This window comes from Pituophis catenifer, unplaced genomic scaffold (assembly GCF_029215685.1).
Source record: "Pituophis catenifer annectens isolate HBS135680 unplaced genomic scaffold, rPitCat1.0.hap2 SCAF_3, whole genome shotgun sequence".
Lineage (NCBI taxonomy): Eukaryota > Metazoa > Chordata > Lepidosauria > Squamata > Colubridae > Pituophis > Pituophis catenifer.
This window is the reverse complement of record NW_027256883.1, coordinates 28,064,308-28,081,767: the sequence shown is the minus strand read 5'-3', so window position 1 is coordinate 28,081,767 and position 17,460 is coordinate 28,064,308. Positions and strand designations below refer to the sequence as shown.

At 36.8% G+C, this 17,460-nt stretch overlaps 1 protein-coding gene across 1 annotated transcript; it reads left to right on the top strand.

Moving 5' to 3' along the window:
- Nucleotides 1–384: 384 nt before the first annotated feature.
- On the top strand, nt 385–17,109 carry PLEKHF2 (pleckstrin homology and FYVE domain containing 2). Its single transcript, XM_070942111.1, has 2 exons — nt 385–463; nt 13,538–17,109. The coding sequence occupies exon 2, from the start codon at nt 13,552–13,554 to the stop codon at nt 14,299–14,301; it is 750 nt and encodes a 249-aa protein (XP_070798212.1). The 5' UTR covers nt 385–463; nt 13,538–13,551; the 3' UTR covers nt 14,302–17,109.
- Nucleotides 17,110–17,460: the final 351 nt, after the last annotated feature.

Here is a 17,460-nt window from a genome sequence, read left to right as displayed (position 1 = left end):
AACGCTTCCAGCGGCCGCGAGCTGAGAGGAGCGCCCATCGCTGCCACAGCTCCTCAAAGCCGCGCCAAAGAATCGCTGCCAGGCCAACGGGGGAGGGGGGGAGGGGGGGAAATGGATTCCCACCTTCGCAGCCGTTAAAAACGAAAAGCCCGCCCCCTCGCCTTTGAGGGTTAACCGCCATAGGCTGGGAGGCGCTTCTTTCCCTTCAGCGGCCAATCCGCTCCGTCCGCCGATTCTCCCAAGATGGCGTTGGCCACGCCTCTCAGTTTCCTCCGGGAATGGGAGCGGGCGGGCGGGTTTCGGTCGAAGCTGGGACTCCTCCCCGCGCTGGGAGAGGAGGCCGGTTTGGGTGTGTGCGCGCCTCGGCAGGCGGGGCGTCGGTAGCAGATTAGTCCCAGCGGCGGCGGAAGAAGAGGGAGAGCGGTCAGCCGCGGACCTGGGGAAGGCGCGCTTCGGCTTCTGAGTAAGCGGCGCACTTGGGCTGCGGGGGGGGGGGAGGTCGGGAGGTCGGTCGAAAAGTGAGTCGGATAATGGAAGAGTCTAACGGAGGGGGCGGCGAAGCGCAGGAAAGTTTCTTTCCCCGTCGGAGGGGGGATTCGCGGCCATGTTGGGGAAGATACTCGGAGGAGCCCGGGCAGCTTTGGTCGTGAGGGAACGAGAGCGGCAGGACGGGGTCCATTTCTTTCTCTGCCTCGCTTTCTTTCTTCCTTCCTTCCTTCCCTCCGGTTGCCCGTTAAGGAAAAGAGCCGTCGGTTGGGACCATCGAGTCGCGGGTGGAGACTGCGAGGGAGTTCAGGCATCCCCGGACCTCTCGCGTCGAGGCGGTTGGCGGCGCCTGACTTTAGCTTTGGCTCGGGACGCCTAGCTGCAGGAGGGCGGCGGGGGAACCTGAGGGAGATGGGGCGGCTTTCCCCCCTTCGTGACAGCGCCTTTCCCTCCGAAGCCCTCTTCCCTGGGGCTCTCCACGCACGACAAATCCCCTCAGTTCTACAGCCGGAGGATTGTCGCTTCAAGGCGTTCTCAAAAATGTCTCCATAAAGAGGGGTTGGGAGCGCCTCCTCAGCTTCCCGTTACCCCTTGGATTCCCGGATCGGCGTGTCGCGAGCTCCGCTTTTCCTCTCGGTGAACCAGATAACATTGTTTCCACCTCCACCTCCCCCCTTCAAATACACCTTTCTCCGGATCGACGGACCGTCCTTCTCGATCCTTCGCTTTTTTTTTTTTTTTTTTTTTCTTTTCTGGAATCAAAAGTTCTCCTGAGCAACATTTTAGGGAGAGGAGAAAGTCGTCAAAAAGGCCCGTCTGCCAAAAAAAAAAAAAAAAAAAAAAAAGGCAAGAAAAAGGACGCGTGTGTGTTGTGTTGCTTTCCTTTCCTCGAGTTTCGTGGAGCGCAATTGTTTTGTATCGGGAAGCCGTGAACTTCCTGCGGCTGTCAACAGGCTAGGCGTGGATTATTATTTCTCTTCGGAAAAAAAAAGTTAGGTCTCTTGTGTTTAGACTTGTATTCTTTCTGCGAGTTGGGCCTAGCCGAGATAATCTCAAATGCCGGTATTGAAAAAGATTTACTCCCTCCTTGGATGTCGTGGAGAAAGAGCTAGTGCCAGTTTCTGTACTTATCCTGAAATAAAAATGCTGGTTCCTTATCAGCCTTTAATTATATTGGAATTTCGCTTCCTTGTTTATTTAGGAAACTCAGTTACTTAACTTCAAAAACATCACTTATGGTGAGGCAGAATTAATATTGATAAAATATGAGGTTACATCAGCCAACATACATTGTTACATTATCAGTGAAACTGAGTTGGGTTCATTTAACACACTGATTTACAATATAATTGAGTGCATTCATAAACTATGCTTTATTCAGTAAAGATGGGCGGCAAATAAATTTTCTAAATAAATAAATAAACTTATTTTTCTTAAGATAACCCAACCTTTAAAGATAAGTTAAATTTTCTAAATAAATAAATAAACTTGTTTTTCTTAAAATAACCCAACCTTTAAAGATAAGTTGTCTAGAAGCAGTTTTAAAAGATGCCTAAACAGCACCTACTGATGAACATTCAAATGGTTTACTTTTTTATTTTACAGTTTTCAGGCTTTGTGTAGGGTTGCTTTTTGTTAACAGATTTCTGTTTGTGAAAACAGTTGTTCATAAAAATGAACTCTAATATTTCACTTGCTGCTCTGATTTGAATGCTTTAAATTGATAAATATTTTCTTTTTTTGTATGTACAGATTATCTTCCATTTTTATTTTTAGAAAATTGCTCTCATTTCTTTTATTCAATAGGACAATAATTGTGGTTGTTAAAATGTATGTGAAATTGAGTAAGCCTTTCAAAGGGGAAATTCTTAACAATTTTTTTGCCTACACTATATCTTTTTTGTACTTCTGCAAATCTTGGATCTTCACCAAGCCTTTTCATGTGGATGTTTTGGCTACAAAAGCATTTCATCTATGCATAAAAATAGAAGAAAACGACATAAGATTAACATAGGTAAATGGGCATATTCTTGTTCCAACAATTTGCAGCATGACATTTAATTAAAGGCAAATAAAATGTCATGAATCATTGTAGTGATTTATGTTTAGTTTTATTTCCTTTTAAAACGATACTGCTGACATCTGCATTTTTTACAAATGCGTATGTGGATATAAATTTGAGTTTTATCCATTGCATGATTATTCTTGCAGCTTGTAGTGAAAGCTTCTCTTTTTTATATATAAACTAGATAGGTAGCTTACAAATTATAAATTGCATTTAAAATAACAAACAAATAATGAAACTACTATTATCTAGTTATTGCAATAGTATAGACTTTGGAAAATCATATATTTAATTTCTATGACTGTATTTTTTTTACCTGAAATATAGGTGCATAGTTTGGCTTTGTTGTACAGGTAGTCCTTGACTTACAACTGTTTGTTTAGTGACCATTCAAAGCTACAATGGCACTTAAAAAAGGGACTTATGAGTTGGCAACTGGTTCATATTTATGACCTTTGCTGTGTTCCAAGGTCACATGATTCCCTTTTGTGATCTTCTGACCACCAAAGTCAACGGGGGAACTCACTTAACAATGGTGGCAAGAGAGGTCATAAAATGGGGCAAAGTTCACTTAACAAATTTGTCACTTAACAACAAAAATTTTGGGCTCAATTCTAAGTCAAGGACTACCTGTATTAGATCTTTAAAAATCAGTTTAGTAGTTTCAAATTTGCATGCAGAAAGAAAATTGTTAAGACTTCTTTATCTGCCCAAATATTAGTAGACTGTTGGTAGATCAGCAGTGTACTTGTTGATAGCTGTTGCTGATTCCTATTGAGCAACATCTGTATTTACTGTATGATCATGTGACTTTACTGTTGTGTCTTTATATTCTGAACTAGCCTAGTAACACCATAAGTTTAAGAATGTGATCCACAAACAAATTCAGAGGTTTAAAATTGATCAGACTTTACTGTTTCATCCAAATTGGACTACTGTGAATAAGAAAAGATCTTAAAACTTATGTTTTAGGGTCTTGTGAGGGTTTTTTTTTTTTTTGCCTTGGCAATTGTAGTTTCTTGATTACAGTAATGGTTAATTGAAAACTTCCTGTGCATTGCAAAGACTTAAATTTCCATACCATAAATCAGTGGCAAATCTTGTTTTGTACATTTGATTATGTATTCCTGAATTTTGATAGGGCAATTTTTGGAAGGGGATAAATAGAGGGTCGTAATGCCCCAAAAGCATTCTTTCCTGCTGTGAAGGAAGATGGATGCTTCTCTTTCTGTTTTCACTCATATGATTTATATTTTTTGAATTAATTTCTAGATAATTCCAATTCATATTGCCTGATTTTGCCATTGAAATCATTTTCCAAAATTCTAATGATTTCAGCATAGTTGAAGTATTAAATTTGCCTTCATTCATAAAATAATCTTTCAGGTCAGCTTCAGATTTTACCACTTTCTATAACCTGCCAGATTCTTAATGGTATATTTTAACATAATACTGAATGGCTTAACCTGGATATCTGCTTTTAATTGTAAGGTAATTCTTGAACTTATTGGTTAGTTTAACTTCTAAATGCTCTTATGTGCTATTTAGGAATCCAAAAGCAAATTTAGAGATATCCAGGTCATTTAGTTACGTCTTTTATAGAAACAAGGTGTGGCCATGAAGTGGTCACTAAATAATGGAGAGGTTCCTTGACTCAGGCTATATGATACCTACTCATCAAGGGAAGAAGAGTAACATAGCACTCAGGCTGAAACTACCATGGGCCAATTTTTAGAGTTCCTTGCTATTAACTCCATTCCCGACTTTTTATCTTCTCTGAAGGATTCTAGAGTACTTGAAAACTTGAAAGTATTCTATTTTACCTCTATTTTCATATGAGAAATTTGGGGGAGAACTCCGACTCTGAGCTACAGAGGAAAGGAATAAGAAAATATGAGTCATGTAGTGACAAGAGAAGAAAGGCTAGGCAGTGTTGACAAATTGAATACCTACTTTATTGATAAACAGAACATCAACAAATCATCAGGCCTGATGGCATTCAGCCAAAGGTTATTAAGGAGTTTAAATCTGTCATTGTGGATCTCTGAACTATAATATGCCACCTCTCTACATATCATCTATATTTGAGCACTGAAAGGTGATTAATGTACCTTCAGTTTTTAAGAAGGGCTTATGGGAAGATTCAGGAAGTATCAGCATCTGTGCCAGGGAAAATGGTGGAAACCCCTATTAAAGATAAAATTACCAAACATTTGGAGACATAGGCCTTGCTCAAAAATACCCAAAATAGCTACATCAATGGAATGTCTTCTCTAACCAATCTACTTGGTTTCTGAATAAATAAATAAATATGGTTAACAGCAAGCCAGTAGATATCATCTACTTAGATTTCCTTCATCAAAGACTTCTCAGTGGGCTTAATAGCCATGGAATAAAAGAATAGTGAATAAACATCTTGTGAATAAACATCTAGCTAAAAAATAAAAACAATAGGAATAAGTAGACATTTCTGAGAATGGAGGACTGTCATTACCATATGGTTCTTTCCTAGGACAAATGCTTATTAATGTACCATATTTATAAATCATCTGGAATCAAGTCTGACTAGATCAGTAGTGGGTTGCCTCCGGTTCGGACCGGTTCGCAAGAACTGGTAGTAAAACCAGTGGGAGGCCCCACCCACTGCCCCGGATGTTGTCATCGGCGATATGTGCATGCGCAGAAGCGTGAGATCCCATTGCGAACCGGTAGTAAAGGTAAGTAGAACCCACCCCTGGACCAGATGGAATAACCAAATTTGCTGATGACACAAAATTGTCTACAATGATATGAACAAAAATGGACTACAAACAGCTTCAAAGGAATCTCTGTGATTAGGGGAATGGATGTCAAAGTGACAGATGTCCTTCAGTGTGCACAACTGTAAATTGATGCCCAAATTATTCATACAAACTAATGGGATCAAAGCTAGTAGTAATAAATGAGGAAAGAGGTCTTGGATTAATGGTGAAAAGTGTTCATCTGCTGTAAAAAGACCAACAGCATGTTTGGATAATAAACTCTATTGAATATAGAGAATGCAAATATGATAATGCCGTTATATGAATTGGTGGAGCTGGAGCAGTTGCATCTGGAATATGTGCAGTTCTGGTTGGATAATATGTAATTAGACTTTGGAATTTGCTGCTATGAGATAGACTAGTCAATAGCTTGGCTAGCTTCAAAAAAAAAAAAAAAAAGGTTGAATCAATTCATGAAATCCTGGCGACCAGAGGCTATTAGAGCCACCTTGAATTGCAAGAGGGGCGGCATATAAATTTCAGAAATAAATAAATTAATCTTAATGGTGATGACTGCTGTTGAAAGCTATCTGCTGTGGAAGACTAAAGGGCTTCATTGCGCGACTGATTGGTCATTGTGAGAATAGACTGCTGGAGAAAAGGAACCAGGGAAATAATCTAGCTGATTTAGCAGGCCACTGCTTATTATGCTACTTCGGCTGGCCTAATATATAGGTTCTTCCAAAAACTGGAGATTGTGGGCTTCTCCAGATAGTTGTAGAAAACCCATAACAGAATACCATATCCCTCTTCTTTCATCTTGTTCAATCTTTATCTTTGTCATGTATGGTAAATAATTGATTTAAGCAGATGAAAACATGACTAATCAAGATTTGTCCATTTGGAAAAACAATGACATTCAATTTAAAATAAGATTTTAGTCTGTCACTTTACTTTTCACTGTATTGAGCAACTGGAACCCTTGTTTTGATTGGTATTGTGGGATGGGTTTTTCTTCGGCATTTATACAATTTATAGGCCATGCAACTTCTAATTACAAATAATTAAAAACAAAAAGTACAAAACAAAAGAATCATGAATGGCCCCAGAAACCCAGAAAGTCCATCCAACTTTCCCTCTGCCCCAAAGTCTGGAAGAATAACTAGATCTTTTATACATTGAATAGCTTCCTGGACATCATTGGGGTAGGTTCAAAATTACAATGATGCTGAAAAGTAACTTACGACCTGAGCCTGTATTTACAACCTTCACAGCATCCGTCAGTGATGTGATTGCCATTGCAATCAGTATGTCTGTTCCTGTCCCTAATCATTTTTTTTCTTTTTCTTTACAAATCTAAATGGGAGGTTTGAAAGGAAGAGATTATAAGAGAGTAGGCAGACACACAGTAGGGCTGTGATGGCGAACCTATGGCATGCTGGAAGTGGCAGAGCCATCTCTGGGCACGCAAGCCGTTGCTCGTTGCTCTTCTGGGTTTCGGCCAGCTGGTCTTTGCGCCAGAAATCAGAAGACCAAGTGGCTGGTGCGCGTGCCAAAAACCGGAAGAGCAGCCGCCCGGCGAGCACGAGCACCAGGTGGCTGCTCTTCTGGTTTTTGGCACGCATGCACACATGCTTCCATTTTGGCACTCAATGCTGAAAAGGTTCGCCAACACTGCAGTAGGGAATACACATTGAAAAGGATGTGGTGATATCAGCAGCTCTGAGCATACTCAGGCAGTGTGAGCTGCAAACACACTATGCAAACAGCCCAGTATATTCCTCATTGGGTGCTTAACTTTTCCTCTTATAATCCATTCCTCTCCATTCTAGTTTAGTTTACTTCATTGTCATTGCACCTTGTACAATGAAATTAAATGCCATCTTCAGTGTACATTATAACTATAAAAATAAAACACAAACACACATCCTGCACATTCTATTCTCTCTGTTTGTGAGGGAGAATGTAAGAAAAAAATGCCTCAGGCAGTGGAGAGATTGCCTATAGAAGTAATTTGTCCCCCCTCCTCCTTGAGGGGGAGAAATTTGAGAGGAAGGGCTTATAAGAGAGTAAGCAGGCCCACAATGGGGAATACATCAGACTGTTTGCATAGCCCATTCATCATTATATTCCTTTTGATGTTTATTAATAGATTGAGTTCCAGCAACTACATACAACAAAAGTCACTATAGCTAAGGGGCAAAGATATGGGACAGTAATATAATAAATGTTTTAAATGATATTACTTAGCAAAATTATGAGAAAGGTAAGCAGAAGCTAAATATAGCTTATTTTTTATGGTTAATACTTAATTTCTTCATGTGAAATTAAAGCTAAACTCTGTCCATGTATAATACTAACCTGATTTCTTTGTATAGGTTTCCTAGAAAGTGCTTGAATTGATTTCAGTAATGATATTCATCTTTCAGCAAAATACTTACAATTTAAGTAAATTAAAATTAAGCAAATTAAATAAAGAATGCTGTGTGATTTATTTATTTTATTGTGAATATTAGCATAATTATGTATGATTCTGCCTTTGCTTATAGAGGTAGCCCTCGACTTACAATAGTTCATTTAGTTTTTTTTTTTTTTTTTTTTAATTTGATTTATATGCCGCCCTTCTCCGGAGACTCAGGGCGGCTTACAGTGCGTTAAGCAATAGCCTTCATACTTTTGTATATTTATACAAAGTCAGCTTATTGCCCCCACAAACTGGGTCCTCATTTCACCTACCTTAGAAAGGATGGAAGGCTGAGTCAACCTTGAGCCTTGGAGAGATTCGAACCAGCAGTAAATTGCAGGCAGCTGTGTTAATAACAGGGTGCTTTAAACCACTGTAGTACCAAGGCTCCTTGACCGTTGACCGTTCAAAGTTACAATGGCACTGAAAAAAGTGACTTATGAATAATTTTCACATTTACGACCGTTGCAGCACCTCAAGGTCACGTGATCAACATTCGGCTGCTTGGCAACTGGTTCATGTTTATGATAGTTGCAGTGTCCCTGGGTCACATGATCACCTTTTGCAACCTTTTGAGAAGTGAAGCCAATGGGAAAATCAGATTCACTTAACAATTGTGTTACTAACTTAACAACTACAGTGATTCACTTAACAACTGGCAAGAAAGGTCGTAAAATGGGGCAAAATTCATTTAACAAATGTCTGTCTTTGCCAGAAAAAAATTGGGTTCAATGGTGGTCGTAAGTCGAGGACTACCTGTATTACATCCATATCAATGTATGTGGTACTGATTGACTAATTACTTGTTGAAACCGTCAGATGTACTATATAAATAGCTCTCTGTAGTTGTGGGGGGGGGGAGTCAAAATAGTGATTGAAGCACTTGTGTCCACTATCTTGACTTTTTTCACTCTCATTGTGGACAGCAACTGATTAATAGAAGCAAAAAAATGGAAAGTATGCACTTACATGTGAAATATCCTTTCGGAGGCAATATAATGTTGAAGAGCTTGTACTGGACATCACTTTAACTTGAAACTGGTGATTGATACTATGAAAAGATTAGTTATCAATTATACTTTCATAGTATGTGTACTGTTTCTCTAATTAGAGAGTTGTTTTGGATTATCTTGTAGAAAATACTGTATGGATATAACTGTTCCCTTTTCAGTGACTTTTTAAGCTTTTAGTGAGCTTCTGTAAGGAAATGAGAAATAATAATTTCTAGACTTCTAAATGTGCTTCAGAATACAGCCGCATGCTAAGGACATGGTTACTTACTCTGTGGCTTCCCTTTAGCAAAGTATTTTTAGTTTATATTTACTTTCATTTGCTTCATCTGCTTTTTTGGCTATTATACCCTGTCATGGTTCTTTAAGTTTTACCTTTGTGAGAAATCTTGTTATGAGATCTTAGTCCTATTATTGTGACACTGAGCAATCGTTCCCCCCATTTTTGTGGCTATCTATTTTATAATAACTTTTTTTAAAAATAAAAGAAAATAGTGTATTGTAATTACAATTGGAAATATTTTATTTCAAAATGGAATAACGTTTTACTTGTCACAAATTTGATTTGTGACTTGCTACATTGGAATTACAGAAAACATGATGTTATGGGAAGAGAGCTATGTTACTCTGTGTGGCAAGAAAACATAGTGGAAAGCCCAGGAGTTAATCAAAAGGAAAGTATCTAAAGTTCTTAGAGAAAATAATTGAATACTTATAACATACATATATAAGCAGTTTTTAAGCGTAAGATAATACTATAATATTTCTAGACAAACTACTATCCAGATACCTTGCATTATATAAATCCACATGATCAGATACTCTTTTTTTCTTGTGCATATCTGGCATTTAAATTAGACAGCAGTAATTAGATAATAATGATGTGTGCCTTCTTAAATAATTGAATTATACACTGAACAATTACTTACTGTTAAGCGGATGAATAATTGATTGAAAGTACACAGAAATAATTTTAACATATTTGGTTCTATTTGCCTTGGTAGGCCTACTCTAATTTCATGTTATTGTATTTTTTTGTTCTTTTCCCGAGATGATTTTTTTTGGTAATCTTCCATATTTTCCACAAATTCACCATGATAGTGAGATTACCGTATTTTGAGGGAAAGATCATACATTGCAGTAGGTCATAATGTAATTTGTTTGGTTTTGATTTAATGTGCAGTCTTATATAGGTCTGGTCGTTATTGTTTGTAAACTGAACTATGAGCATCAGGGAACCAACCATTGTGATTTATTCAACCTAATTAAAATCAATCATGGTTTAATGCATTATGTGAAATTTGTTTAGTGACAAACTCATCAAGGTTATCAGTGAGTATTATAGTTAAGCAATCTTTTCCTGGATTCTAAAACTTCCTGGAAGCAGGTGGTTGTCTGCGACTGTAGCATTCCATTAATGTAATTGTAGTTCAGCATCATTAAAACCCTACTATTACTATTACATACTATTACCATTTAAAACCTTTCTGCATTCCACCTATATGTTTATGCATGCTAAAGTAGTGCCTTTTTTCTTTGACAGGAGAAAAAAAGTGGCTGTATTTGTGAAATTCATTGTGATATAGCTAACAATAGGAATTTACTAGATAACTGGAGCTTTGGCCTGTGTCTCTTTTTTTGGATAAAAGCATTATTAAGGAACTGATACTTGGGTCATAATTCATTTATTTCCTTTGTTCATTCCCAGTTCCCCAAAATATCATTTCAAATTGATAACCTTTAATTTAAAAACTGAAAGACTTGACTCAATGAACTTGGAATTTTAAAATTCCACATTCTGGATTCAATCACAATTTATATTAGGCTGTTGTAAAATAAATAATTATATTCTTGGTATCTTTTGTTTGCAATTTTACTTTTTATCTTTTTTTAATGAGATACTTAACAAAAAGTGAGTTTCTCTTCTTCATGTGCTATAAATTAAGTCTTGTTCCTGAGGTTTAGGTAGATAAATTCAATTCTGAAATATTGAGCATAGTTGGATTTTGCAGATGTTTACCACTTAATTTGGATAAAGCTGCAAAACATTGCATTGTTTTGCATTATATTTGTAATTGAGAGAGGCAGGATATAAATGTAATAATAAATAACATTCATTTGTATTTAGAAAAAGAAGCCTATATATAAGAAAGCATCAAGTTTGATGCTTTTCATTTCTAAGATGAGAAACAGAACTGATTAGAGAATTGGAATGGACTTTTCAGATCCAGTCCAGACCAGTCCCTGCTCAGTGAAGGATGCAAGTGTAGCATTCTTGATACAATTATTACTGAATGAAGACATTAGATTTATTTATTATTTATTTATTTTGTCGCATTTCTATGCCGCCCAACTCCCAAGGGACTCTGGGCGGCTTACAAAATTAAAAGATTAAAAGGAGATCAGTGCTCTAAAGTGTTAGTAGGTATAGTTTGAGTGAAAGTCCAGAAATAAGGTGTTGCATTTTATAGGAATAAGTAGAAGAGTAACAGTTGGGGTCTAGTTAATCAGTGTTTTTCAACCTTAGCAAATTTAAAATGTGTGGATTTCAATTTCCAGAATTTTCCAGGCACATTGGCTGGGATATTCTGGGAGTCAAAGTCCACATATTTTAAAGTTGTTGAAACAGTCACTATATAGTACTGGGTTGTTCAATGAAAATCAGGATGAACTTTTAAAATCAAAGTTAATACCCTTTATTGGCTCTATGTTAAAACAGCAGTCTCCAACTGCTATGTGGTGCTGCAAAAGGTCTATGAGCGTGTCGCATCAGTGAGCCATACTTAAATGACAGGAACTGCACAGCTAGAGCCCCATTGCCAAGACATCGCCAGAGGTGGACTGCCTCTATGTCTTCTCTTAAGTCTCAACAACCTGTGATGTTGCAAGACTTCCAGTTTTGCAACCTTGAACTCCACCTATGAGATGTATATCCGCACAAGTGAACATCTTGACAATGTAGTATAATCTGAAAAATGTTCAAAGTGTTAAAAAGTATAGGAATAAAGATGAGATTGAACTTTACATGGGAATGTGATATGACTTTATAGGTATAGCTGAGGTCTGATTCAATTATTTTCACAACTGGAGTCCAGTAGTTGAAGGATACAGATCATTCACATGAAAGAAAAATAGTAGAATTGGAAGTGGAATAATATGTTAAAATATTCACATCTACATCTTCAGTTTAAAGGTTCTAAACTGCTAGGGCTCCTGCAGCAACAAAATTCTCTTCACTTTCACTTTGTGTAAAAATGAGTGAACTAAAAGGAAAAAAAGACTATAAGTCAGCCTCCTTTGTTGAAGTGAAAGGGGAGATTTAACAAAACACTTATAGTCCTGCTGTTCTGTTTAGATTACTGAGGAAGAACAAGGAATCTGTCAAGCTAATATTTCCCTTATGAAATCTGAAGTTCAGAAGCTTGGGGAGGTGAGCCAAGAGTTCCCTCCAGTGAGGGAATAGAGTCATAACATTCAAAAATCAGAAAATTAAACTACATGTAAAAGTACAAACTGGAAAGGAGATTTCTGTAGCTTCTATTTTTATTTTATTAGAATATCAGCTCCTCCTGAAACAATTGTAAATGCATATAAAATATTGATTGTAATTATCAGTGGCTAGGGATTTTTATGTTGATCTATTAGCATATTCATATAGAGCCAGTTTGAGATAATGGTTTACGCTAGAAGGCTTCATGCTAGAAACCAAAAAATTGTGAGTTATAGTCCTACCTTAAACACATATCCAGCTGGGTGATCTTGGGCCAACCTCTACAGTTCCCAGGAGTAAAAAATTACCCAAAAGCGCAACGTTTAAGAATGTATGTCTATGATATACTACACTTTCTAGTTTCTGTGCTTTAAGAAATATATATAAACTTTCTTCCATGTTGCTATTACATATATTTACAATTTGCTTGTATAGTGGTACACTAATTGAGCTTGGTTTGGGGAAAGCTGAATAATTTTAATTATAGGGAACATTGGTGCATGGTTAAAAGAACTAAGAGAAAAAGAGGAGCAAGAAAATTTTGGGAGTGAACAGCCACACAGAGAGAGGGAGAGAGGAGAGGAGAGAGGCATACTAGTTAATCCTAGTTGCCTCATAAGACTTGTCTGGAATTTGTCTCAAGTAAAATCTGGAACTTCCAATGTGGCATAGGTTTTGAATCTAATAGCTCACAATCTGTCTCATTTATTTCATACACAATTGAAACAAACCACAAAGTGGTTAATTTGAAAATTCAAATCAGTTTTCAAGTAGCAATGTTCCCTACCAAATTCAATAGGGTTCTCCTGCATAAATATATTGCCAAGACTCAGAAAACAACTCCACAGGAAGGCTACATTTCTCAACATTTCTGTTGAGATTGGCTATAATAACAAGATCTTGCAAGAATGATAGTGCTGTACCTCTTCTTCCTCCTTTATAGTTCAATGTATTAGGGAGGCAAGCGACTAAACTGCTTCTGATTGTTATCTTGTTTTGAATTTTAAAAATGCTTCCCCCCTTTTTTCTGCACAACGCCCTTAAGATCATCTTTCTTTACTCTCTACATACACCGGGAGTGGATGATTGTCTCCCATTCTTGGTGTTTTTTGGGTTTTGGTTGATGCTCTAGAAATTCCCTCTTATTTTTGAAAGCATCTTGTATGTATTTAAATAAGGGTGGGGAGGCGTTGTATGACAGCTATGTATGTTATGCTTAATATATAGCTTTTGATTGAATAGCTGCAGTGCCTTAATAGTATTTATTCTTCTGTATTGTAGGAACGCGGTGAAAGATGGTGGATCGCTTGGCAAACAGTGAAGCAAATACTAGGCGAATAAGCGTAGTGGAAAACTGTTTTGGAGCTGCTGGTCAGCCTCTGACCATTCCTGGCCGTGTCCTCATTGGTGAAGGAGTATTAACAAAGCTGTGTAGGAAGAAACCAAAAGCAAGGCAGTTTTTTTTATTCAATGATATCCTTGTATATGGTAACATTGTTATCCAGAAGAAGAAATATAACAAGCAACATATCATTCCTCTTGAAAACGTCACTATTGAGTCCATCCAAGATGAGGGGGATTTGCGGAATGGCTGGCTGATCAAAACTCCAACTAAATCTTTTGCAGTATATGCAGCTACTGCCACAGAAAAATCTGAGTGGATGAACCACATCAATAAATGTGTTTCTGATTTGCTATCCAAAAGTGGGAAGACGCCCAGTAATGAGCATGCAGCTGTCTGGGTACCGGACTCAGAAGCCACTGTTTGCATGCGCTGCCAGAAAGCAAAATTTACCCCTGTGAATCGTCGACACCACTGTCGGAAATGTGGATTCGTTGTATGTGGACCTTGCTCTGAAAAGAGGTTCCTTATTCCCAGTCAGTCTTCCAAGCCTGTGCGAATCTGTGACTTTTGTTATGAATTCCTTTCCATGGGAGAGATGTCATCATGCCAGCCCACAAGATCAGACTCTTTCAGCCAATCACCAAAGCCTCCTTTAAATGACATATCAGATGATGATGATGATGATGACAGCAGTGACTAAATAATGGAGGAAAATGTTTTTATATTACAGTTGGCGTTTGAACTTGAGTTGTTGTATGAGAAACCTCTAGTTTCAAGTTCTCCTGAGAAATCTACCCTAGCCATTAAATTTGCCTGAAAAACCTTTGAATCATATGTGCCTCAGTATTTAAACCTCCAAAATATGTCATTACTCTTTCTGCAGGGATTGACTATTGCAAATACTTTCCAACCACGTATACTTGATTTTCTTTCTACAAGTGAATTGGTCAGCAGTTCCCCTTTTCTGAACAGAAACATTAGAAAATGTAGCGCAATTTTTTTCTTTGCAGTTTGTACTAATAAGTATTCCATAGTATGAATTCTTTTAATATTAGGATGGGGGAATTAAACCTGCATGAAACCAGTAATTTGGTTAGCAGATTGAAAAGGACATCTAACCTAATTTTGAAACGGATAGTTTACTTTTATTCTATATATTATAAATTCTGAAATATTAGTAACTTTTTAAAAACAATGCAAAATGTTACACACCAAGCAGTGCCTTGTAATGACTGCACTGTTGCAGGAAAAAAAATAACAACCTTGCACCCTCTGGCATGCGATCATCGAAGAAACAGTTGGTGCTATTAGGATTAATTGCTCTTGTATAATGGGATTTCAGTAATAGGGGTTGTGACTTCATCCCTAGAACTGAGGGCTGTCCAGCATCTCCTTGCACAAAGTGATTTTCATTAAGACGCAAGGTGAAGACAGATTCAGCACTATTGCGCAATGATTATTGTGAGTTGATCATTGTGAGTTGATGGTGCTCCCACAAAATGAATAAAACAAATGGGGGCTTTTAAGAAATTAATCTTTCAGATGGATTTGATGGATTTGAACTACTTTCAAACTTGTATATTGTTAAATGTTTATAATTATCAGGATGGTTAATTGAAAAGTTTTGTCTCAGATCATGTTATTTGCTGTAATGTTTTGATTTGATATTGAAATCCTTAGATCATTCACTAACCTTTTTAAACTGTAGGATGTGAATTTAAAAATAAACTGTGTTCTAAAAGCACAAATTGGGAGAATGGGCTAGCTATTCATTTGAAAACAACAACATTTGTACACAGCTGACCTCAAGATATAAATGAATTGCAGGTGATTTTATTTTAAATGTCTAAAACCAAGACCTGACAAATAGTACAAAAGGTGTTTCCAGTAAAATTTTTACTTTGTACAATATTCTTTCTATAATGGTGTCAATTTTAGAGAAATGTCAACTTACCTACAAAGTTTTGTAAAATCCCACAACATATCTCTATTTTTATATAATAGTATGTTTAATTGTTTTACATAGAAGTCTCTTGACAGAATTGTATGGGAATTCAATAGCACCTGAGAATTTATAAATAACATGCTGAATATTATTTGTGCAAAAATTATATTTGCTTAATAAGTCACAGTTTCTGCACTGTTTTCTCTTCTGCCGGTTTGACTATATTTATTAAATAAACCATTAGATCTGCATCTGTGAACTTGTCTACCGTTCTATTATCTGGCTGGATGAAGAGTATAATATCCAAATTGAGGTAAAAAAAGCATAAGAGGAATCTAGCTATGAAGTGATGAAGAGTGGGATCAATTGATTTGCTTAGAATCTGGAACAGCTGTATTGATGAGAATTCAATAGGCTAGATTCCCAGTTGATATTCAAATGCTAAAGAAATGCCTAAATCGGGAAGGGCCTTGCATTAATGCTGGGAGTTCAGTCTCATGCACATAATTTTTGAAACTCCCAGGTCTCCCCCAGCTTTCTTATTTGCTCCTTGAATCCTAAAATTCAACATTTGAGGACACAATATTTCAAAGCTTCATTTAATTATAGTAAAGGTAGTTTTAATAAAATGATTATTTCTAGTATACTATAATATACACAACAGCTTCCTTCTGACAATAATTAACTTTAGGGAGGCTAGTCCTTACGCAGTTAGGAGGTTGAAGGCTTCTTCTTTATGTTATTCAAAGTTTAGTGTATTGTCTGAACCCCATATTGTGGTTAATCTTGTAGGCAAATCACATAAATTATAGAGTGAAATTGGACTGAGTTTAGATAACTTGACAAGCAGAAATTAATTCTAAAATTGTTGAGGCTAAGATTAGGAGAGGAGACCATCTGGAGCTCACTGAGGCTTATTCTTATGGTAGACCTATATTTAGGTTATGTCTGATGAAGGTCTTGTCTTGTGTTTTGCAATAAGCACTAAAGTTGATTGCCCATCTGTGCATTACTATTCCATAATTACCATTGATGCTTGGAAATGGATAGTTTGAAGGATGTCCTCCAATGTGTGCTTCTTTATGAAGAAGCCAATGAAAACTTTTCAAATTGGCTGGATTTACTTTATTTTTTTCTACTGATTAGCAAAATCTTCCCTTTTCCATAGCCCAGATATGAACTGTAGGTTATGCAGATATAATTCAACTTTCTCTATGCTTATCTTACAATCTTTCTGTATTCAGTATTGAATGTAATTTTTATATTTGCCCAGTTATCTTTATATGCTGCACGTATGCTTCAGCACTTTCATTTATTTGGCCACAAGCTCCTCCTATCAGCCCTCAAATCCAGTCATCACATACAAATGAAATTTGCATATGCTACAATTAATCCCTGATGCTGTTACCAATTGACAATGTAAAACAAGTAATTGTAAGATTACGAGTGTGAAAGAAAGGTTACCAATTTTATGATTTTCCTCAAAATTTTATTTTGGAGAGTAAGCTATCTTGCGTGTTAAGTCAACTTTGTGAAAAGCTTAATAAATGATTTTGTAATTTTGTCAGACTGTGCTGTTTTCATTGTGTAAATCTGAGGGCAACTATCAATAAGCAAGGATTTTTTTGCTTGCTGCTGGTGTGTAAAAAGATGTTAAAAGTGCACTGCGAAAAAATATAGTTAAACATTACTTACAAGTTTGAGAAATAAATTCTAATATGAAAAATAAGAGGATTTTGGAATGCTTCCACAAGGGATATGCCTTTTCTGGAGGGAAAGATGTTATTTCTTAAAATTAAGGTGGCAACCAGTCAAAGAACTTGTTTATTTTTAAATGATTGATTTTTTTCAAATATACAGAGAAATTGTCTATTTTTGTAAATAGTAAAAGACTCTGAATATATATCTTGCAAC